The sequence below is a fragment of the Malania oleifera genome, chromosome 5 (assembly GCF_029873635.1).
Source record: "Malania oleifera isolate guangnan ecotype guangnan chromosome 5, ASM2987363v1, whole genome shotgun sequence".
Taxonomy (NCBI): Eukaryota; Viridiplantae; Streptophyta; class Magnoliopsida; order Santalales; family Ximeniaceae; genus Malania; species Malania oleifera.
Genome location: NC_080421.1, coordinates 99,080,521 through 99,099,477, shown reverse-complemented (window position 1 = coordinate 99,099,477; position 18,957 = coordinate 99,080,521). Strand labels below are relative to the sequence as shown.

Below are 18,957 nucleotides of genomic sequence, written 5' to 3'. Positions count from 1 at the left end.
TGCTCTCCCTTGAATGAAAATCGTCTCCCTTCTAGGAGTAAGCCTAATTTTCCAACAATTGCTCAAGTGGGCCTTACCACTGGCGCCTTACGTGCTTCGGATTGTATTCCACATGCCTTCAAACCAATCCTACCTCTCATGTCTTGACCCTATTCAGATCCATCCCAGCCTAGATGATCCTTATTGGCCTCAGCCACACACTTGGTCCTCCAACTATTAGCACGTCAGGAAAATTAGCTTCACGTCTCGACCTTTTTATGATGTCGCTCACCCAAAGTTACGAACCGTCGGCTCTGATACCACTTGTTAGGACCGGAAGAGCTCATGAGTGGGCTTGATACACATAAGTAAACACCAATTTGACCCAAAAGTTTAAGCCTATTGGGTCTTGGGTCCAATCATGTATATAAGCACTCATCATCCACTCTAATTTTTCAATGTGGGACAAGCTCACAAGTGGAATTCTCAACATTTTGATCCTCTATGTGTAAAAAATCAAATAAATATTTTTAATGGGAGTACCATTTTTACAATTCATCCTTTGGCAATGCTAGGGTTGCATGAAAAGCTACCAAAAAGAAACGATCTTATTGAAAAATTCACAAAGTCCATCTCTTACAAAGAGATTGAGGAAGTTTGAAACAACATATGAAAAAGAAAAGTAGATTTAAAGTGATAGCTTTGACCTGTCCAATATATATAGCTTAGGAAAGTAATTTCTCTAGCCAAGATTTCACTAATTTCTTGATAATGTCCATGATATTCACAAAAACTTGAAAAATTTAGTAGGAAGGTTCAAATATCTTTCAACCTCAAAAATCTTGTGGACCTTAACTCTTCTAGTCAACTCTTCGAAAATTCTTTGGAGGGATATTTTAGGTGTGTTTAAGTTGTTAAACTAGTAAAACGACTTATTAAGTGATAATGGATTTCAAAGATTTCATGTAAATTATGAAGGCTATCAAGTCATATTTGAAGGAAATGAAAGTATATATATGATCAACAAACAAGATTTAGCTAATATTGGACTTTTTCTATTTTGCTATAATCCCTTTGTTTTTGCCCCTTTTCTCACCATCTCTAGAACGTAACCAAAAAAAAAACGGAAAACATTTCATATGTCTCTTTGCGATTTGATTTTGTGTTTAGAATATAACAGAAGGCTTAAAAAGTGTCAAAAGTAGTTTAGTATTGCAACGGCACTGCCTTCTAAGAGAGATTTGTAATAAGCGACAAGTGGTTGCTTAAATTCAAAGAAAGAGAAGAATTCTAAAGCAACAATTGAAGGTACCAACTAATATTAAACCAATTCCTTATGATTCTAGATAAATAAAACATATATTAAATTAAGGGCGTCCCAATTGTCAACCAGGTCAATATTGTTGGCTTTTGATCATTTTTTGAGCCTAAAGGCAAAAAAATTGTAATTTTCAGAATTCTCGTAATCCATTCCTTATTTGATTTTGGACCTTGTCAAAAAACATAATAGTATCTTCAAGATAAGTCTGTATTCATCTTTAGCTCTAATCACCTTCAAATTTTGAAGAGGCAGGAGGAGGAACTCAAAAGAGACTCCCCTCCTCCCCCCCTCTCCCCCAACAAGTGCAAAAGGAAGAGTTTTCAAAACTAGTTAGAACTTGAACATGGTACCAAGAGTGAGTTGATGATATTTTTGAAATTTTATGATGTTGCACATTTTGAAATCTAAAACTGTAGCTTATGCAAATAGTAAGAGTTACACAAATACCCATGCCTCTAGAGTGTAATATAATTCTCAAAACACTGTATAAAATGAGAAGAAATTATAGAAGCTCAATGCAAGGAGAATGACTCTTAAAAGTTGAAACATAGAGCATCCAATCTTTTACAATGAGAAAATAGAAATTACAATCTAAAGATGAATTTTATTATCATCTCGAGTTAACTTTTTCCACTTGAAAAAAAAAGTCATCTCTGTAGATAATAATACAACTAAAAGTGACTAATGGATGAGCAAAGAGCACCTTGTACAAAACCGTGCCTCTTGCTACAAGGTTCTCTAATGGGAAGAAAGGGAAAAAAAAAAAAGCCCCTAAGTCGTGGTTCAGTTGGTTGAGCGAATTCTGGGAGTGCCTCTCAAGAGGTCAGCGGGTTTCCGCCTCCCAGGTTCAATTCAGCTCCTGGGCTCCTGAAAATTTACCCACTATGGGTTGTGGGGCCAACTACATAGGATGTGAGATTAGTCACGAACCATGAAACGGACACCCAAAACATACCTCAAATAAAAATAAAAAAGAATGGGGGATTAATGACTAAGGAAAAAAAAGAGAACTCAAATTTTATTCTATAAATAATTATTCTCTCCCATTACTTTAAAATATTTCAAGTACAAAAATGCCCTTGAATTTAGTTTTTTTTTTTTTTTTTTTTTGTAAAAAGGAAAATTAAGGGTTTTACAATTTTGTAGGTAAACCATCAATATCCAAAGTTTGCTTGATCAGTACGTGTGCAAATAGATGAGATGATATATCACTAGTTTGAAAGACCTCAAATTTTAAATCTAGATGAATTTTTTTTTTTTTTTTTTTTTAAATGTAACATAATTATATTAATTTTTTCTCCAAACGACCTGAGTTCAAATTCAAAGCCTATAATCCATAATGCCGTACATGCCCTTAGTATAATTTTACATTATTTTATTTAAATCCAAAACCCAAAATTCATGCTCACAAACGTACAATCAACCAACCACATCTCAACCTAAAGGTCACACACCTAACCACTTTTATTTTATTTTTGGTCAATTGGTGAACTACCTGCCACCATTATCCATCTATGCCTTAAAAGGGGGGGGGGGGGAAAAAGTCATAGCAAGCCACCTTTTTTATTTTATATTTGTGAAATCAGTAAACCAGTTGCAACTATCATCCATCTATACTCATATTTACAACACAATTTACCTTCCAGCAGAAGAATTGACAAGGGGAAAAAAAAACAAAAATAATAATATACATCCTGGATCTCCATCAGAAGGCTTCTTCTGGCTTGAGGAAGTTGTGATACTCCAGCTGCGTCATCTCTCCACCATTTACTGGGTCAAACTGACATCGGTAGAAACTGCATTCAAGTTCTATAATATCATTACACATCCAAACAGGAGAACAAAAGGCAGGAAAGACAAGAACATCTTCAACACATTCACCCATCTTTTTACAAACACCTCAAGCTTGTTCTCTCAAATTGTCAATTTAAAATAAAGACCAAAAAAGATGGCACAGTTTTATTTTCACTCCTAATCACATTTCAAACTGATAATAGAAATTGCAAGTATGGTGGGTGTTGTGATCAATGAGCAAAGTGCACCTCTGAGTTCCATATTAACCCATTCTTTCCTTTCAAAGTTTCCAACGCACCATATTCATCTTAAAAGACAAACAAAACAGAAGATGCATGTGGTAGCAGGTGTCTCTATGCATGCTCGGGAAAATGCAGATACAACAAACAATTGTATTGGATTTTCCACGTACCTTCCATCTATGCCAAGAATAACCACAGTATTCTTTTGGTGACCGAAAGCTACGATGTATTGAGAACCTTCCAGCAATCGAAATTGAGCCACCGACCACTCAGAATTAAAATATTTGGGTAATACTCCTGCAAATGAATACCTGATTTATAACCAAATAAAAGAAACATACAAACTTATTGCTACAGTTCAGTTCAACAAGGAACACATATTTGTGGCATTGTGTCCTGTTTCTTGGTGTGCCATTCGTTAACCATCCACTGGATAATCTCCAATAAGTAGTGCAGTGAGCTAAAGGAGACAATCATAAATCAGTAACATGACACACGAACAGCAGAAAAAAAAATGAAGTCTCATTATATACTAACAGGGCTATTTTTAATGTTCCTGCCATAGAGATCTAATATTCTTTTGCAGCAAAAAGGAAAAGATTATGGCAGCAGGAGCAAAACGGAAAAATGATTTGAGTGCAACAAAATATCTCCTGTTGGATTCACAGGTCCTGATAATCAGAATAAACTCTCAAGGGTAATAGTCCATTGGAGAAGCAATCATAGTCCAGCATCCAATCAAATTCAAATGGTATGAAGGACATGGTATAAATGTGATTCTATAAAATTGGACTACAAGAACTTCTAACTGAGTGCAAGACCTTTTATTCTGTCTTTTCCTCTCCATTTAGGGACTGCATGCTTGAATGCCGCATAAATGAAACATTCCACATGTTCCACATAGCATTTGGTTGAGTGAGGCGCCTTTTATAGTACAAATCTGTGATGCTAATGGGTCAAAACAGACAATACCTCACCGGAATTGGGTCCAAGACCATTACATTTGGTATCAAAGCTACCAAGGGTACTATCATGTGGGTGGATCTTACACAAAGGTATAAACCACTCCAACGAGAGCGTCAGAGATCTAATGGGAGAGCCTGTCACGGTTCCACAACGGATGTGTATTAGGAAATTCTTGGGCTTATAAGGATGATTTAGGCTCCAATCATGTGAGGTGTCTTTTATAGGACAAACCCGTGAGGCCAATGAGACAAAGAAGACAATACCTCACCAGAGTTGAGCCCAAGACCGTTACATTGGTGTCATGGGCCGAATATTTCACACCTTTGTGTAGGACTGTGCAACACTAACAAAAGAATTCTGGCTTAACTAGCCAGCCAAAAGTTTACCACAAATTACCAATAGAACACTTTCATTGTCATAGAAAGAAATGTAAGCGGAAGCATTAAGCAATTCATGAAAGCAATGATAGTGTTCTGTTGGTAATTTGCATGGCATTTAAAAAACACTGCTCACAAAATATGTAGAAATGGATGATAATTCCAGAATTCCATGGAAGGAAACCTCAATTTTTTTCTATTATCATGGTTAGGGTCCATATCTTTAATAGCTCAAGTCTATTGGATATATATATATATATATATATATATATATATATATATAAAATAGAAATATAATGAATTGATTACGTTGTCAAAGAAATTACAAATGTATCTTCACCTAGAAAGAAATATTGCAGAATGTAAAAGCAGAGCACTACTAATACAGATAAATATCAGGTGCCTTACCCTTAATGAAAGAGAAAGAACCAGAAGATGCAGCAGCTAGATTGGGATCAGATGTGGTGCGTAAGTTGTCATTCCCTGGGGATGCTGCATTAACTTTGAGGTTAAATACATGGACGGTGCCCTTGTCACTTGAGACTGCTAGCCACTGCGCAGTTGGAGAAAATGCCAGACTATATATCTCTGCTCTATCTGCACCCCTTCTTACCTTTCATGAAGCAACCAATAAACAACAGTATATTAGATATTTCTTGATCCTGCAAATGTAAGTGAGAACAAATATGAAGCTGCATGTGAAATAGTATGGCTTTCTAAGAGAGAAACAATGATCTGCTTACGACTCAATGAACAATATAGAATTGCCCAGTGCTCTCCTGTATCAAGTAGGCATGTAAAAATAATATAGCAGCAACACAAAACAAGAAGAAGAAGCCTTAAGTCTCATTAGTTGGGGTTAGCTACATGAATCCTTTTCCACCAATTCACCCGATTGAGAACATTTTCCTCTATGAGATAACACAAAACCAGACAGAACACATATTTCTGGGCCCAGGAATTTATTAAGATTGTTCAGTAAATTGGGAAACCAATTAAATTGATGAATGTTTTCAAAAAAATACTAATCCAAGTCCAGGTACATTCTTATTATTTTTTTGTTGTTGCTGCTGTTGCTTAGATGAATGGCATGCAACAAACTACTCATGTTACATAAATATTCAGAATGAATTGAAGTTCTCATGTTGTGGATACATTTATGTGCAAACATTATTTAACCTCAAGATCTGACAAACTGTGGAAAGAATGTATCTCCAATCCACAGAAGCCCTAAATGACACTTTCCTGGAAAAATGCCCCTCCTCCATGTGTACATTCAAAAATATTGAAGTACTCAGGCTGGAGAGGCAATGCTGCATAAACATATCATTTTCAACTCAAGTATTGGAGAAAAGCTGTATGTGACATTGAACCATCCCCCATTCATTGGATTTTAAGAATTGAACAAATCCAGCTTGATATAATAAAAGGAAAAAATAGCATTTCATATGCTCAAGCACTCAGACTATTGCACTCAAAACTTTAAAATATTCATAGCAGTAAATGTGAGTGCATGCACATGTTCACACATGATAGATAGAAAACGGTAGATACCATACTCATCCAGATATAACCTTGGGGATTCTTGCCCATTCGTCAATCATCAGCCACTCTAAACCAAAAAAGCACATTTGTGAACTTAGTTTTCAACCCAACAAATTCTTCTCTTAGCTAAAGGTTCAACACAGGAAACTCACTGACTTCATCTTTTCACCGAGAAGATCACCCATGCGGAAAGAATTTATTGCCCAAGTCCAGGGTAGGCACTTATATGCCTTGATCTAAGGATTCAATTACCTATTCAATCGCAGCCAAACATGATTATGTCTCTAACCATGAAAGGAGACGGAGGAAAAGCAAAGAGAGAGTGAGTTTGCTCACAATTGGTTTAAAAGGGGAAGGTTTGAAATTATTCTATTGTTTGTTTCTTTTGTATCGATATTTCTTTTCTGGTTCTCTCTCCCCCTCCCTCTTCGTATCTCAGTCACACAACACACAAAATATAGACATGTGGCAGTCACCAGATCTACTGACCACCCAATCAATTCATTTATAGCGGACTCTTCCTCAAGGAGGTGTCTACTCCTTTTGTCTTGTCTTTCAACCTAAAAATACCCTTTCTGTCCCACCATTAACACAGAACTATTAACAAATAAATGTACTGAAATATTGATCAAATAATATATTTTATCGTGGCTTTAAGAGTTGCTCGCATAGTGCCAATAGATAAGAGGAGATTATCCCATTGATGGCATATTGTCAATATTTAATTTGCTCAATTGTGCATAATTCTTTCCAGTGTTTTTAAAGGCAAAACGTTAAGGGCAAGGTGTTTTACCCCTAGTGAGATGAGGCATAAACCTAGATGTGTTAAGACATAAGCCTTTTGAGAATTTGATTTTTATTTTAAATATATAAAAATAATAAATATATACCAAAATTAATATGCAATTTACCAAAATAAATCCTAAATTTTATTTTCTGAATTTTAAATTTAAAAAAAATAATTTGGAGAAAAAGATCTACAGAGGCAGCCACCTGCCCGTGGACTATAATGAGACAGCCACATACATTCATGTCCAGCAAATATGAAACAAAGACACAAAAATGGTGGGGGAGCAGCTCATCTGCACAGAGAGAGAGAGAGAGAGAGAGAGAGAGAGTACAAATGGATTCTTGAAGACACCAGTTGTTCCATCAGAGAGAAACAAATAGCGAAAGAGAAGATTGGTAGTTGTGGTCTACTAGAAAGACAATGGCATCAGAGGAGCAGCATAGTAGTTAGGCGCGAGGCACAGTGGGGCAACAAGGCTAGCGCCTCATTCCTGTTAAGGCAAGGCGACCTTCAAGAGGCTCCGGCAGGCGCAGTGAGTCACGCCTTGAAATTTTTGAACCTGTTAATAAAGAAAATGTAGCTAGAACGAGCCCTAGCCCTCTTACAGAAATCCAGCCTTCGACTCAAACCAGCCCTACTGCCCTAGCCCTTCGCCTTTGAGCCTTTGACTCAAACCAGCAGGATTCATCTTCAACCCTTTGAACCAGCACAAAACCAATTGGAGCCCTTCGTCTTCAACCCTTCAAAGCAGCACGACAGCAGCAGAAGCCCTTCGTCAGTTCGTCTTTGAGCCTTTGAACCAGTAGGAGCCCTACATCTTTGAGGTTCGAGCCTTCGTGAGTCATCAATTCATCTGCTTTGAAGTTCAAACTAGTTAGTCTTCTTCTTCTTCTTCATCATTTTCAGTTCTTCCTCTTCTTCTTCTTCTTCTTCTTCTTCTTCAATTCTTCTTCTTCAGTACTTCTGCTGCTTCTTTTTCAGTTCTTCTGCTTCAACAACTTCCTTTTCAGTTTTTCTTCAGTTCTTCTGCTGCCTGTTGCCTGCTGCTTCTTCTTATAATATTTTATGTAATTAATTATGTAGTCTAATGCAAGTTTATAATTAATATATAACATTTTTTTTTTACTGAATTTAGCTGCTGTTTTGTAATTTATTTGGAAATGCAGTATACAGAGTATGCATTTTTCTGAAATTTATTAGACATTGCTTTTGCATTTAGGATAACAGGTCTTAAATCTTAAATGGATTCTGGAAGTGGAAATTCTGGCTCTGCAAAGAAAGATCTTGCGTGGAAGTATGCACGTTTGGATTATCAAAAAAGTAGAAATAATTTGACTTGCAATTTTTGTGGCAAAGTCACAAAAGGAGGAATATTTTGGGAAAAACAACATATTGTCAAAGGATTTCGAAATGTAAAAGAATGATCTAAGTGACCTGCTCATGTATGTCAAGAGATTAGGAAGTATATGTTGAAGAAAGATATAGAGGAGGAAAATGAATTATTTCCTGACCTTGATGACATAGATCATTATGGTGAAGATGAAGAGGATGAAGTTCAGGAAATTGGCCCTCGTGGCAAGAGAGTGCTTAGTAGTGGAAGTCGAAGTCGAAGTTCATACCAATTTACCTTGAAGAAACCAAAACAGAAGGGGCCTATAAACTAGGAAAGAAGGGAAGAAGAAGCAAACATCAATAAATAAAGCATGCAAGAAAGATTTAAGGCAAAAGGCAGTGGCAGATTTTGCTAGGTGGATGTATGATGCTGGAATACCATTTAATGTTGTACGTTTGGACAGCTTTGTAATGGTACTTGAATCAAATGGGCAATATGGTCCTCAAACAAAGCTACTTAGCTATCATAAAGTGAGAGTTCATTTTTTAAAGCAGGAAGTTAGTCGAACGAAAGAGTTGATGAAGGTCCATAAGAAGGAATGGGCAAAATATGGACGCTCGATTATGTCTGATGGTTGGAGAGATTCGGTTGCTAATAAATACATAATAAACTTCATAGTGAACTCTCCAAGGGGATTAGTGTTCATCAAGTCTATTGATGCATCTAATCAATCTTGTCAAGAATGCAAATAGAATGTTCAAATTACTTGATAAGATGTTGGATGAAATTGGAGAACCAAATGTGATTCAAGTAGTAACTAATAAAGCTTCAAACTATGTTGCGGCAAACAAGAACTTATTTCTAAAACTACATTCTATAGTGTATACAGTGTTTGTTTTAACATTTTAATGGCCTCACTCCTTGATTTTTGAACAGGGTGATTGTTGGAAGCAAAGAGGCCACATTTATACTGGACACCATGTGTTAACCATTGCCTAGATTTAATATTGGAGGATATTGGTAAGATGCCTTCAATTCATACAAATTTTGAAAAGGACTATTTTTGAATGGTTATATTTATAACCATGTTGGTGAGGTGAACTTGATGAGATAGTTCACTGGAGGAAACGAGTTACTAAGGCCTACAGTTACAAGATTTGCAATTGCCTTCATCACTCTTCGTTCGATCCACCTTCAAAAGAGCAACTTGAGGAAGATGTTTATTTCTGAAGATTGGTATACTACAAAATGGGCAAAGGAGGAAACTGGAAAAAGAGCAGCTAGAATTGTTTTGATGCCTACCTTTTGGATTACCATTGTCTATGCTCTCAGATTGACAAGCCCACTTGTCTGTGTACTCCGTATGGTTGATGGGGAAAAGAAACCTGCAATGGGATATATTTATGAAGCAATGGGTAGGGCTAAGGATGCCATAGCTAAGGCTTTCGATGAGAGAGAGAGAGAATAAATTCAAGGAGGCATTTGAAATTACTGATACGAAGCGGGGATGCCAACACCATCAACCTTTCCATGCATCTACACACTACTTGAACCTAAAATATTTCTATTCAAACCCCCACATTTCACAAGATGAAGAAACCATGGTGGGTTTGTACAAATATATCGCGAAGTTGGTGCCAACCCTTTAAGTGCAAGATAAAGTTTTACATAAGTTTTATATCGCTAGTGGCCTCTTTGGAATTGATTTGGCAGTGAGAGAAAGGAAGATAAAAGCACAGACTAAAGTGGCCTTTTTATTATCTCTTTCTATCTAAAATTATTTTTTCTATTTAGCTAGTAGGTATTCATTTAAAATTTATTTTATAACAGTGCAATGGTGGATATCATTCCAAATTTGCAAAAGTTTGCTATGAAAATCCTTAGCCTCACGTGTTGTGCTACTGACTGCAAAAGAAATTGGAGCATATTTCAACATGTAAGTCATTAGGATATCATTGATTAAAGAACATGAACTACCAGTTTATTGCTTTTTAGAATCATTATTTACTACATTACTTTAAACTTCTTGCAACTTCATAGCAAAAGGAGAAATAGGCTAACCCAGCAACGCTTGAAAGATTTGGTATTTGTAAAATATAATCAAACTTTGAGCCTTGAGGCATTAATACAATAAGCGTGACACCACTGATCCCATCCTTCTAAAAGACATTGATGATGGTAATGAGTGGTTGATTGGTAGGATGGATGGCGATTCCAATGAGGATGACGAACTTTTGTTTGAAAATGATCTTTTGACTTGGGGTTATCTTGCTAAAGCTGCTGGAGTAAATAACCCCCTGCATGGCAGCATCACACTAGATCAAGAATAAGTGCAAATATGTCATCATCTTCTAGAGGAAGAGCTTCATCTAGCAGTGCTAGGGGCCGGACTACAATGTTGGAACCTTGCAAATGAGGATGAGATCCTAGTGGGTAGTGCAAAGGAGACAAAAATGGAAAAAGATGTTGGAGAAGAAAATTCTGATGATGAAGAGGAAGATGATGATATTTTGGTAGACTTAGTTGATGATGAGTAACAACTGATGATTGGGAAGGATTTTTAAATTTTAGACTTTGAAATCTTTTATTGAACTATTTTCTTTTGATGTTGAACCATGTTGATGCTTTTGGGCCTTCGGCCAAGAAATTTCATTAAATTTCAAATTTTGGCATTGAATATTTTGGAATTTAAATTCTAATATTACTATTGATGTGTTCATATATCAATTACCCACCAAACATGCATTGTACACAATTTTAATAATTATGCGCCTCACCTTTGTGAAGCGCATGCCTTCACCTCACACCTTGCTCCAAGTACATTTTGCACCTTTGACTACTATGAGGAGCAAGCTTGCCGGAGAAGATCAAGAACTTCATCAAAGAGAGGCCAACTTTGTCAAGGCGGCCCCCGGGGGGGGGGGGGGGGTGGTGTGCTTCGTCAAGGGAGTTTCTTTGTAGAGGGAGATGCTTCTTCAAGGAGCTGCCTTTTCGAGGAGGGACTCTGAAGCTTGCACGAAAGAGAAGGGGCATTCATGCCCAAATTTTCTGTTTTCTATTTTTTTTTTAAATTTCATATTTTGGAAAACAAGTTGATGGGGATCAAAAGGCATACGCCTTAAACTCTAAGGCATCAAAGGCGCAATTTTAAGTTAAGGTATATGCCCAGCTACTAGGGGTGTACAAAAATTACCAAAAAACCGAAAACTAATCCGAAAACACAAGCGGTTCAATTTTCGGTATTCGGTTTCGGTTCTAGAAAATATGAATTTTCGGTTTCTATTTCGGTTTCATAAATATAACCAAACTGAAAACCAAAAAAACTGATTTAAATATAAATTATATATAAATTAATATAATTACTATGAATGAATATATGATTGGTCCATTATCCTAGTCGTAGTAGGCTGCGCCACACAGGATCCAGTCCCTTAATATAAGTGAATCTAGGGTTTCTTCTTCTCAGTTCTCACTCTCATTTCTCAATCTCAAGCTCTCACCTGATCCCCACTGCGAGTGCAGCTCTGCCTCAACGCTGCCCCGCTGCCGCCCTGCGGCTCTACCTCCCTCCCCAATCCCCACTCAGCCAGGACAGCGATGGCCATCTCTGCAGTCAGCAAATCGAAGCGAAAGCCTCCCAAGTCTCCAACCTCGCAAGCGAAAGCCTCAACCTTGGCTTTTGTCGGAGGCTCAAGGAGTCTTCTTTGCTCGAGTTCCTCCCTGTTTGTCGGAGATCTTACCTTAGCACACGCAATCGCCTCCTCCCAACCTCTTCTCTGTTGAAGGCTTGAAGGCACTTCTTTGCTCAAATTGAGTCACATCCTAGCTGTTTTTTTACTTTTACTACTTTGGATACTGAAGTGCCGAAGCACAAAATTGATGTTCCACTATTTGAATGGTCAAATGCAAAATTGATTTTAATGTTCCAATGTTCAAAAATCATAAAAGGGGGACTGCCCAAACACAAGAAATGCATCTTCAGAGTGTACTTGCGACCCTCACATTGCACTACCTGTTTTTTTGTATATTTGCTTTCTTAAGAAATTTGATGGTTGATTATATTTGTATATTGATATCAATAATTTAATTGTATCAAATCATCAATATTAATATTGTTGTCATGTTATGGAACACCGGAAATATTGATTGTGGGAAATAAGTTGTTTTCCGCATGTATATGGACTCCATCTTGATTGTTGGATGTACTATGTTAATTGTTATATTGTTTCTCAAATTATATTTCTACATGTGTGCAAAAAATAGGTATTTTTTGACAATGAAGCATGTGTTAGGGTGTTACTCATAGCTTTTCTTTCAGCATGAGGTGTAGTGTAGCTTTTACCTCTATTTATATATATTATTTATAGTAGTCACTATTTTGCTTCACTGATCTTCATAACTAAACTGCGTTGCTAAATATAGTTGGACATACAAGTTTTCTCTGTTTTTTATTTTTTTAATCTCTTTCATCATGTGCTTGCTTCTCAAATATTATAGAGAATATTAATCTATTAGATTGTGAATTTGTGAGTTTTTCAACATTAGTTTATGTTTCAAATCTAATGAATTTGCAATTATACATGATTTTTATAGATGTCTGAAATTAGGGACAAAGCAAGTCTCAATACAACTCCTTGTTCGAGCCCAAACCCAAGTCCAAGCCCAAGCATGAATACAAAGTCAAGAGATAAGGTTGCTACTTCAGGAACAGATTTGGGTGACAAAAAAATTTAAATCAAGATCAGAGGTACAGGACCATTTTACTAGATTATGTGTTGATGACACTCAAGAGGTAAAAGCTCAATGTAAATATTGTCCAAAAGTGTTCTATGCTGATTCAAGAAGAAATGCAACAAGGGTTTCGTGGAATCACTTAAATACATGTGCTAGGTATCCCTATAGGAGACCTCGTGATCGTAATCAATCACAGATTAACTTCAAACTAGAAACAAAGATGGAAGAAAAACAATTAACATGCCAAAAATACGATGCAAGTGTTCTAAGAAAGGCTTTAGCATATATGCTGATAGTTGATGAATTACCTTTAAGATTTGTGGAGGGACAAGGTTTTAAACATTTTTTTAACCTCATGGAACCTAGATTTAAGGTTCCATCACGAGTGACAGTGGCTAGGGATTGTCCTCTTTTATATGGAGAAGAGAAAAAGAAATTGCAAAATATTTTGAAACATAATTATCAACGAGTTTGCCTTACAACAAACACTTGAACTTCTTTATAGAATGTTAGTTACATGTGTTTAACTATGCGTTGACATTGAATAGAGGTCACAAAAAATAATTTTGAGTTTTGGTCTAGTTCCTAATCACCGAGGGGAAGTATTCGGTTTTGCAATTGAGAAAGCTTTGTTAGATTTGGGGAATAGATGAAGATTTTACATTACTGTGGACAATGCAAGTTCTAATGGTACAACAAATAGTTACTTAAAGAGGAGGGTGAACAATTGAAAGGGTAGTGTGCTCAATGGTCAGTTCTTGCACATGAGATGTGTTGCACATATCATTAATTTAGTTGTGCAAGATGGATTGAAACTTGTCGAAGATTCGGTAATTCAAATTAGGCAAGCAGTAAAATATATTAAACAATAACCTGGTAGAACTTCAAAATTGATTGTAAAAAACATTTGTGTTTTGATGTATGTACTAGATGGAGTTCCACATACATGATGTTGGACACTGCTTAAAAATTTCAAAAAATTTTAGATAGATATGATGAAAAATATCGAGATTTTGCACTTGATCTTTCGAGAGATGGTGGAAAAGGAAAGCCAATGGAAGATGATTGGGATAATGTGAGGAGGATGGTGCAATTCTTAGAATATTTCTATGAATTCACTTTGCGTGTTTCTGGTTCTAATTATGTGATTCTAATACTTCTTTCAATGAAATTTGCATGGTTAATGCTTTGTTGGAAGACTAGTGCAATAGTGAAGATTTTGAATTGAGTGAAATGGCATTCAAAATAAAATATAAATATGATGATAGTGATGATTTTGAATTAAGTGAAATGGCATTCAAAATGAAACATAAATATGATGATTATTAGGGGAATCCAGAAAAACTGAACATAATGATGTTTGTTGCCATCGTTCTTGATCCTCAATACAAGTTGGAGTATGTGGAGTGGGGCCTTTCTCAACTATTTTCTCCTCCTCCATCTTCAATTTTGAGTAAAAAGGTGAAAGATGTTATTTTTGCTATACTTGATGAGTACAAAAATGGGGGTAGACAATGCAATGGACCTAGTGGTAAAACTTCTAAAATTGGCTCTAGTTCTTTCTAGTGGTATGATGGATGTTGAGCAACCATCAATGAAGATAAGGATGCTTATGGTAGATAAATTCAAGAGGCATAGGTCATAAAAAGAAGGTGGGGAAGGCAAGAGTGATCTTGATAGGTATCTTTCTGTGGACCTTGAAGAGGCTAGTCATGAATTTGATATTTTAGGATGGTAGAAGATAAATAATTTCAAGGTTTTCTTATCCTTTCACAAGTAGCATGTGATGTTTTGACTATCCTCATAGCTATTGTTGCCTCTTAGTTTGCATTTAGTACGGGAGGTAGTGTTCTTGATTCTTTCAGGACATCATTGACTCCTAAGAATTGTGGAGGCTCTTATATGTTCTCGAGATTAGTTGCGAAATTCACCACTACCACCTAACTATGAAGAAAGCCTTGAAGAACTTAATAAAATTGAGAAAGGTAAAAACTAATTTCTTAGGGCATATTTTTCACATTTCCTAGTTGTTTTATTCTAATTATTGTTTTGCATTTATTTTCTCTAATTTATTGACTTTTTCTTCTTAATTCATTTCAGAATTTGATAAATTTGGCCTAAATTCTTCTAGTATTCACACCATCAATGATATAATGGTAAGATTATGTATTCATTTCTTTTTGAACATTTATCGTCAATTTAATTTTATCTTATTATAACTTTCATATTGCTTCATTTTATTAGGAACCATGAATGATGCTTGTATGGAGATTGGATAATTGAAGCTACAATCTTGAATATTGAAGAATGTGGATGACTTCAATTCCTTGAAATTTAAAACCACTGATTTTCTCTTTTGGTAAACAATTTTAATGTCTGTTTTTTTATTTGTAATTTGAGATATTTCATATTTTCTTTGTTTATTGTGAATGTTACTTTATTTTGGGTAATTAGAAACAGATAAACCTAATTGTTGAAGTGCCAAAGAATTTGCTTGCTTATTTTGTGAAATTAGGGATAAAGAGATTTAATTATTAAAGTGCCCAAGAATTGGGGCATTGTGGTTAATTGATATGCAATTTGCATTATGAAGGTTTGTAGGAGCTACTAAACTACTAAGCTAGAAGGAATTAGGAACAAAAAGAAAAGATCCAACAAGACCAAATAGGTTCTCAGCTGTGTAAGCTATTTAGTAGGTTCAATTTTGTTAAAATTATGAAACATTATAAAAAATCAAAATGTCCAATACATTCTCAACAACCCTTGTGAAAAACAATTATTAAATAATTTAAACAAATGGTTAAAAATTGAAGAAAAAAAAATCGAAACCAAACCACCCAATGTTCGGTTCTCCAAGGGATAATAAGTTTGGTTCGGTTTTGGTTTAGGTTTCGATTTGGCAATACTAAAAACCGCAAAGTTCGGTTTGATTTTCAATTTGGCCCATAACCGAACCGTTATGAACCAATTACACCCCTACCAGCTGCAAAAGGCATACACATTTGAGGATTTTCACATGTTAGAATATGCCTTGGGTGTCTTTGTCTGAAAACGCACTGAGGCACTCCCCAAGAACGCCTTTTGAAACACAAATCCTTTCAATGACCTACCAACTTTAGACGAACCTTCTATCAATTTTTAAACCATTTTCAACCTTCATAACTTTTGTAGCCTGTTATAGACAATTTCAGAGAAGCTTTTATTAATTAATTAGTCAAATCATGACAAGATTCCCCTCTCCATGATATTCATTTTAGAAAATCGTATGATCTAAACATGTGGCTGAAAGGGTTTGGTACTTAAGAAAACAAACCCAAAGAACCGCATCTATACTATAAAAGGAAAGACCCGTTTTGTACCTATTTTTATATTTTTACTCTCTCTAAATAATATAAAGAATTCTCACATATTAATTCAGAGGACAAAAAAGGGTTTGGTACTTAAGGAAACAAACCCAAAGAACTGCATCTATACCATAAAAGGAAAGACCCTTTTTGTACCTATTTTTATATTTTTACTCTCTAAATAATATAAAGAATTCTCACACATTAATTCAGAGAACAAAATAGAGACTGAACTAAAGATTCACTTTAGTCCCTTGAACCAACTGACATTTTTAACACATCAGCATCTTCCGACAACTGCTCTCAATTCACTCTCATATCGCCCAACCTTTGTTAACCAAATGGAAAAGAGAGAGAATCAATACATACAACAACAACAATACGTGGCTATCAACAGAACAGCAAACGGCAAAAGATTTCTTTCCTTACTTCAGCCCACAATTATTTCCTTATTTCTCAATTCATTATTTTGTACTGTTAGCATATATTTAGTTTACATGTATAGGGCTAGAATCATGCTAGGACTTATTTACTTTCCATGCAAACTTAGTTTACATGTATAGGGCTAGAATCATGCAAGGACTTACTTACTTTCCATGTATAGCATTCATGTAAAGTCTATATATAATATACAGAACTCAAGGCCAAACCATTCAGCCATTCACACAATACTTTGACATGGTATCAGAGCCAACCGACTGCTAAGTTTTTTTTCCCCTTCGAATTTTTTTTGTCTTCTTGGTTTCGGAGGTGTCTCTCGTTTCTGTGGCTGTCGTGGTTTTTTTCTCTTCATTTTTTTGTTCTCTGTTCTTTCGGTATTTCTGTGGTTGAGTGGCTGTCGGCACAGCAGGTTTTCTTGTTTGCCATTTATTTTAGTGCAGGCAACAGCTTTCTGTTGCTGTTTCAAGTGCTTCTCCATCTCAGCACAACAGGTTTCTATCCTTGTGATTCTCGGCACAGCAGGTTTCCCCTTCGATTTTTTTTTTTTTTTGTCTTCTCGGTTTTGGAGGTTTTCTGGTTTGTAATTTATTTTAGTGCAGGCAACAGCTTTCTGTTGCTGTTTTTGGTGCTTCTCTGTCTCGGCACAGCAGGTTTCTTGGCTCAAGATTATTTTTTAGTGCAGGAAGGTTGGTCTTGGTTCTCTCTGTTGCTGTTTCGGGTGCTTCTCTGTCGTTGTGATTCTCGACACAGCAGGTTTTTTGGCTCAAGATTTATTTTTTAGTGCAGGCAGGTTGTTCTTGGTTTTCTTTGTACCTGCGTTGATTTATTTTTGGGCTTCTAGATTTTCTGGCAGTCTTTTTCTTTTGGCAGAGTCTTTTTTTTTGGGGGGGGGGGGGGGGGGGGGGCTTCTTCATTTTCTCCTTTGTTTAGCATGGACTCCGCACCTGTGTGTGCCAACTTTATGGGCAACAATTATTCTACGTGGACTTTTCAATTTGAACTTTTCCTAAAGGAAAAAGATCTTTGGGGTCATATTGATGGCACGGATAGTGCACCCAATCCTAATAAATCCAAGGAGTCAGCGGCTTGTCCTTCATGGGCTGTGATTGGTGCCAAGGATTCAACGGCTTGTCTCATGGGCTATGCTTGATGCTCGAATTAAGTCTTGGCTTCTTGGCTCAGTTGAGCCACATATTGTCCCCAACTTGCAACCTTATCACACCACTCAATCCATGTGGACTTCTTTAAAAATAGTATATCATCAAGATAACAGTACCCGCCGTTTTCAGTTAGAGCATGCGATTGCCATGTTTCAACATTTCAATCGTTCCATCCAAAGACTATTATTCGGGGTTTCTGACTTTGGAACGAATATTTTGATCTGGTTACTGTGGATGTTCATGTTGCCTCTCTTACCATTATTCAACGTTTTCACGAGACTAGTCGTCGTGATCAGTTTCTTATGAAAGTCCGCCCCAAGTATGAATCTGTTCGCTCTTCTCTGTTGAATCGCTCTCCTATTCCTTCTCTTGGTGTTTGTTTTGGTGAGTTACTTCGTGAAGAACAACGGCTTAGTACTCAAGTTACTCTCGCACAGTGTCATGGTACTTTAGGGTCTGTCTCTGTGGTTTATGCTACTCAACGACGAGGACCACCTGTGCATTCTAGCACGTTGCAGTGCTTTTGCTACAAAGAATTTGGGCATATCACTGCTAATTGCTCCAAGAAATTCTACACTTATTGCAAGAAGAAGGGTCACATTATCAAAGATTGTCGTATCCGCTCATAGAATCGTCAGGCCCAGGCATTACAAACTTCTATTATTGTACCCCCCACAGGGACGTTTGCGGCCCCTGGCTCTTCTTCAAGTGACTCCTCTGTTCCTACACCTCCTAGAGCGAATTACTGCACACCTAGAATGGTGCAACAAATGCTAATTTCGGCATTATCAAGAATGGGACTTCATGGTAACAATTCTACTAAACTGTAGTATGTGGACTCGGGTGCCTCTAATCACATGACAAATAATCCCACTACCCTGTGTCATGTTCGGCCCTACGCTAGCCCATCTACTATTCAGATTGCCAATGA

At 36.4% G+C, this 18,957-nt stretch overlaps 1 protein-coding gene across 2 annotated transcripts in view; it reads right to left on the bottom strand.

The window, feature by feature from the left end:
- Positions 1-2,847: 2,847 nt before the first annotated feature.
- Positions 2,848-18,957, bottom strand: part of LOC131155065 (autophagy-related protein 18a) — a 32,313-nt gene continuing 16,203 nt past the window's right edge. The window contains exons 2-4 of one of the 2 annotated variants that reach the window (XM_058107977.1): positions 5,088-5,292; positions 3,507-3,633; positions 2,848-3,096 (exon numbers count right to left, since the gene is read on the bottom strand). In XM_058107977.1, coding sequence (XP_057963960.1) covers positions 3,006-3,096; positions 3,507-3,633; positions 5,088-5,292 — 423 coding nt within the window. In that variant the 3' untranslated portion in view covers positions 2,848-3,005. Of the gene's footprint in view, positions 3,634-5,087; positions 5,293-18,957 lie in introns of both variants that reach the window. The other variant, XM_058107976.1, reaches the window with a different exon arrangement.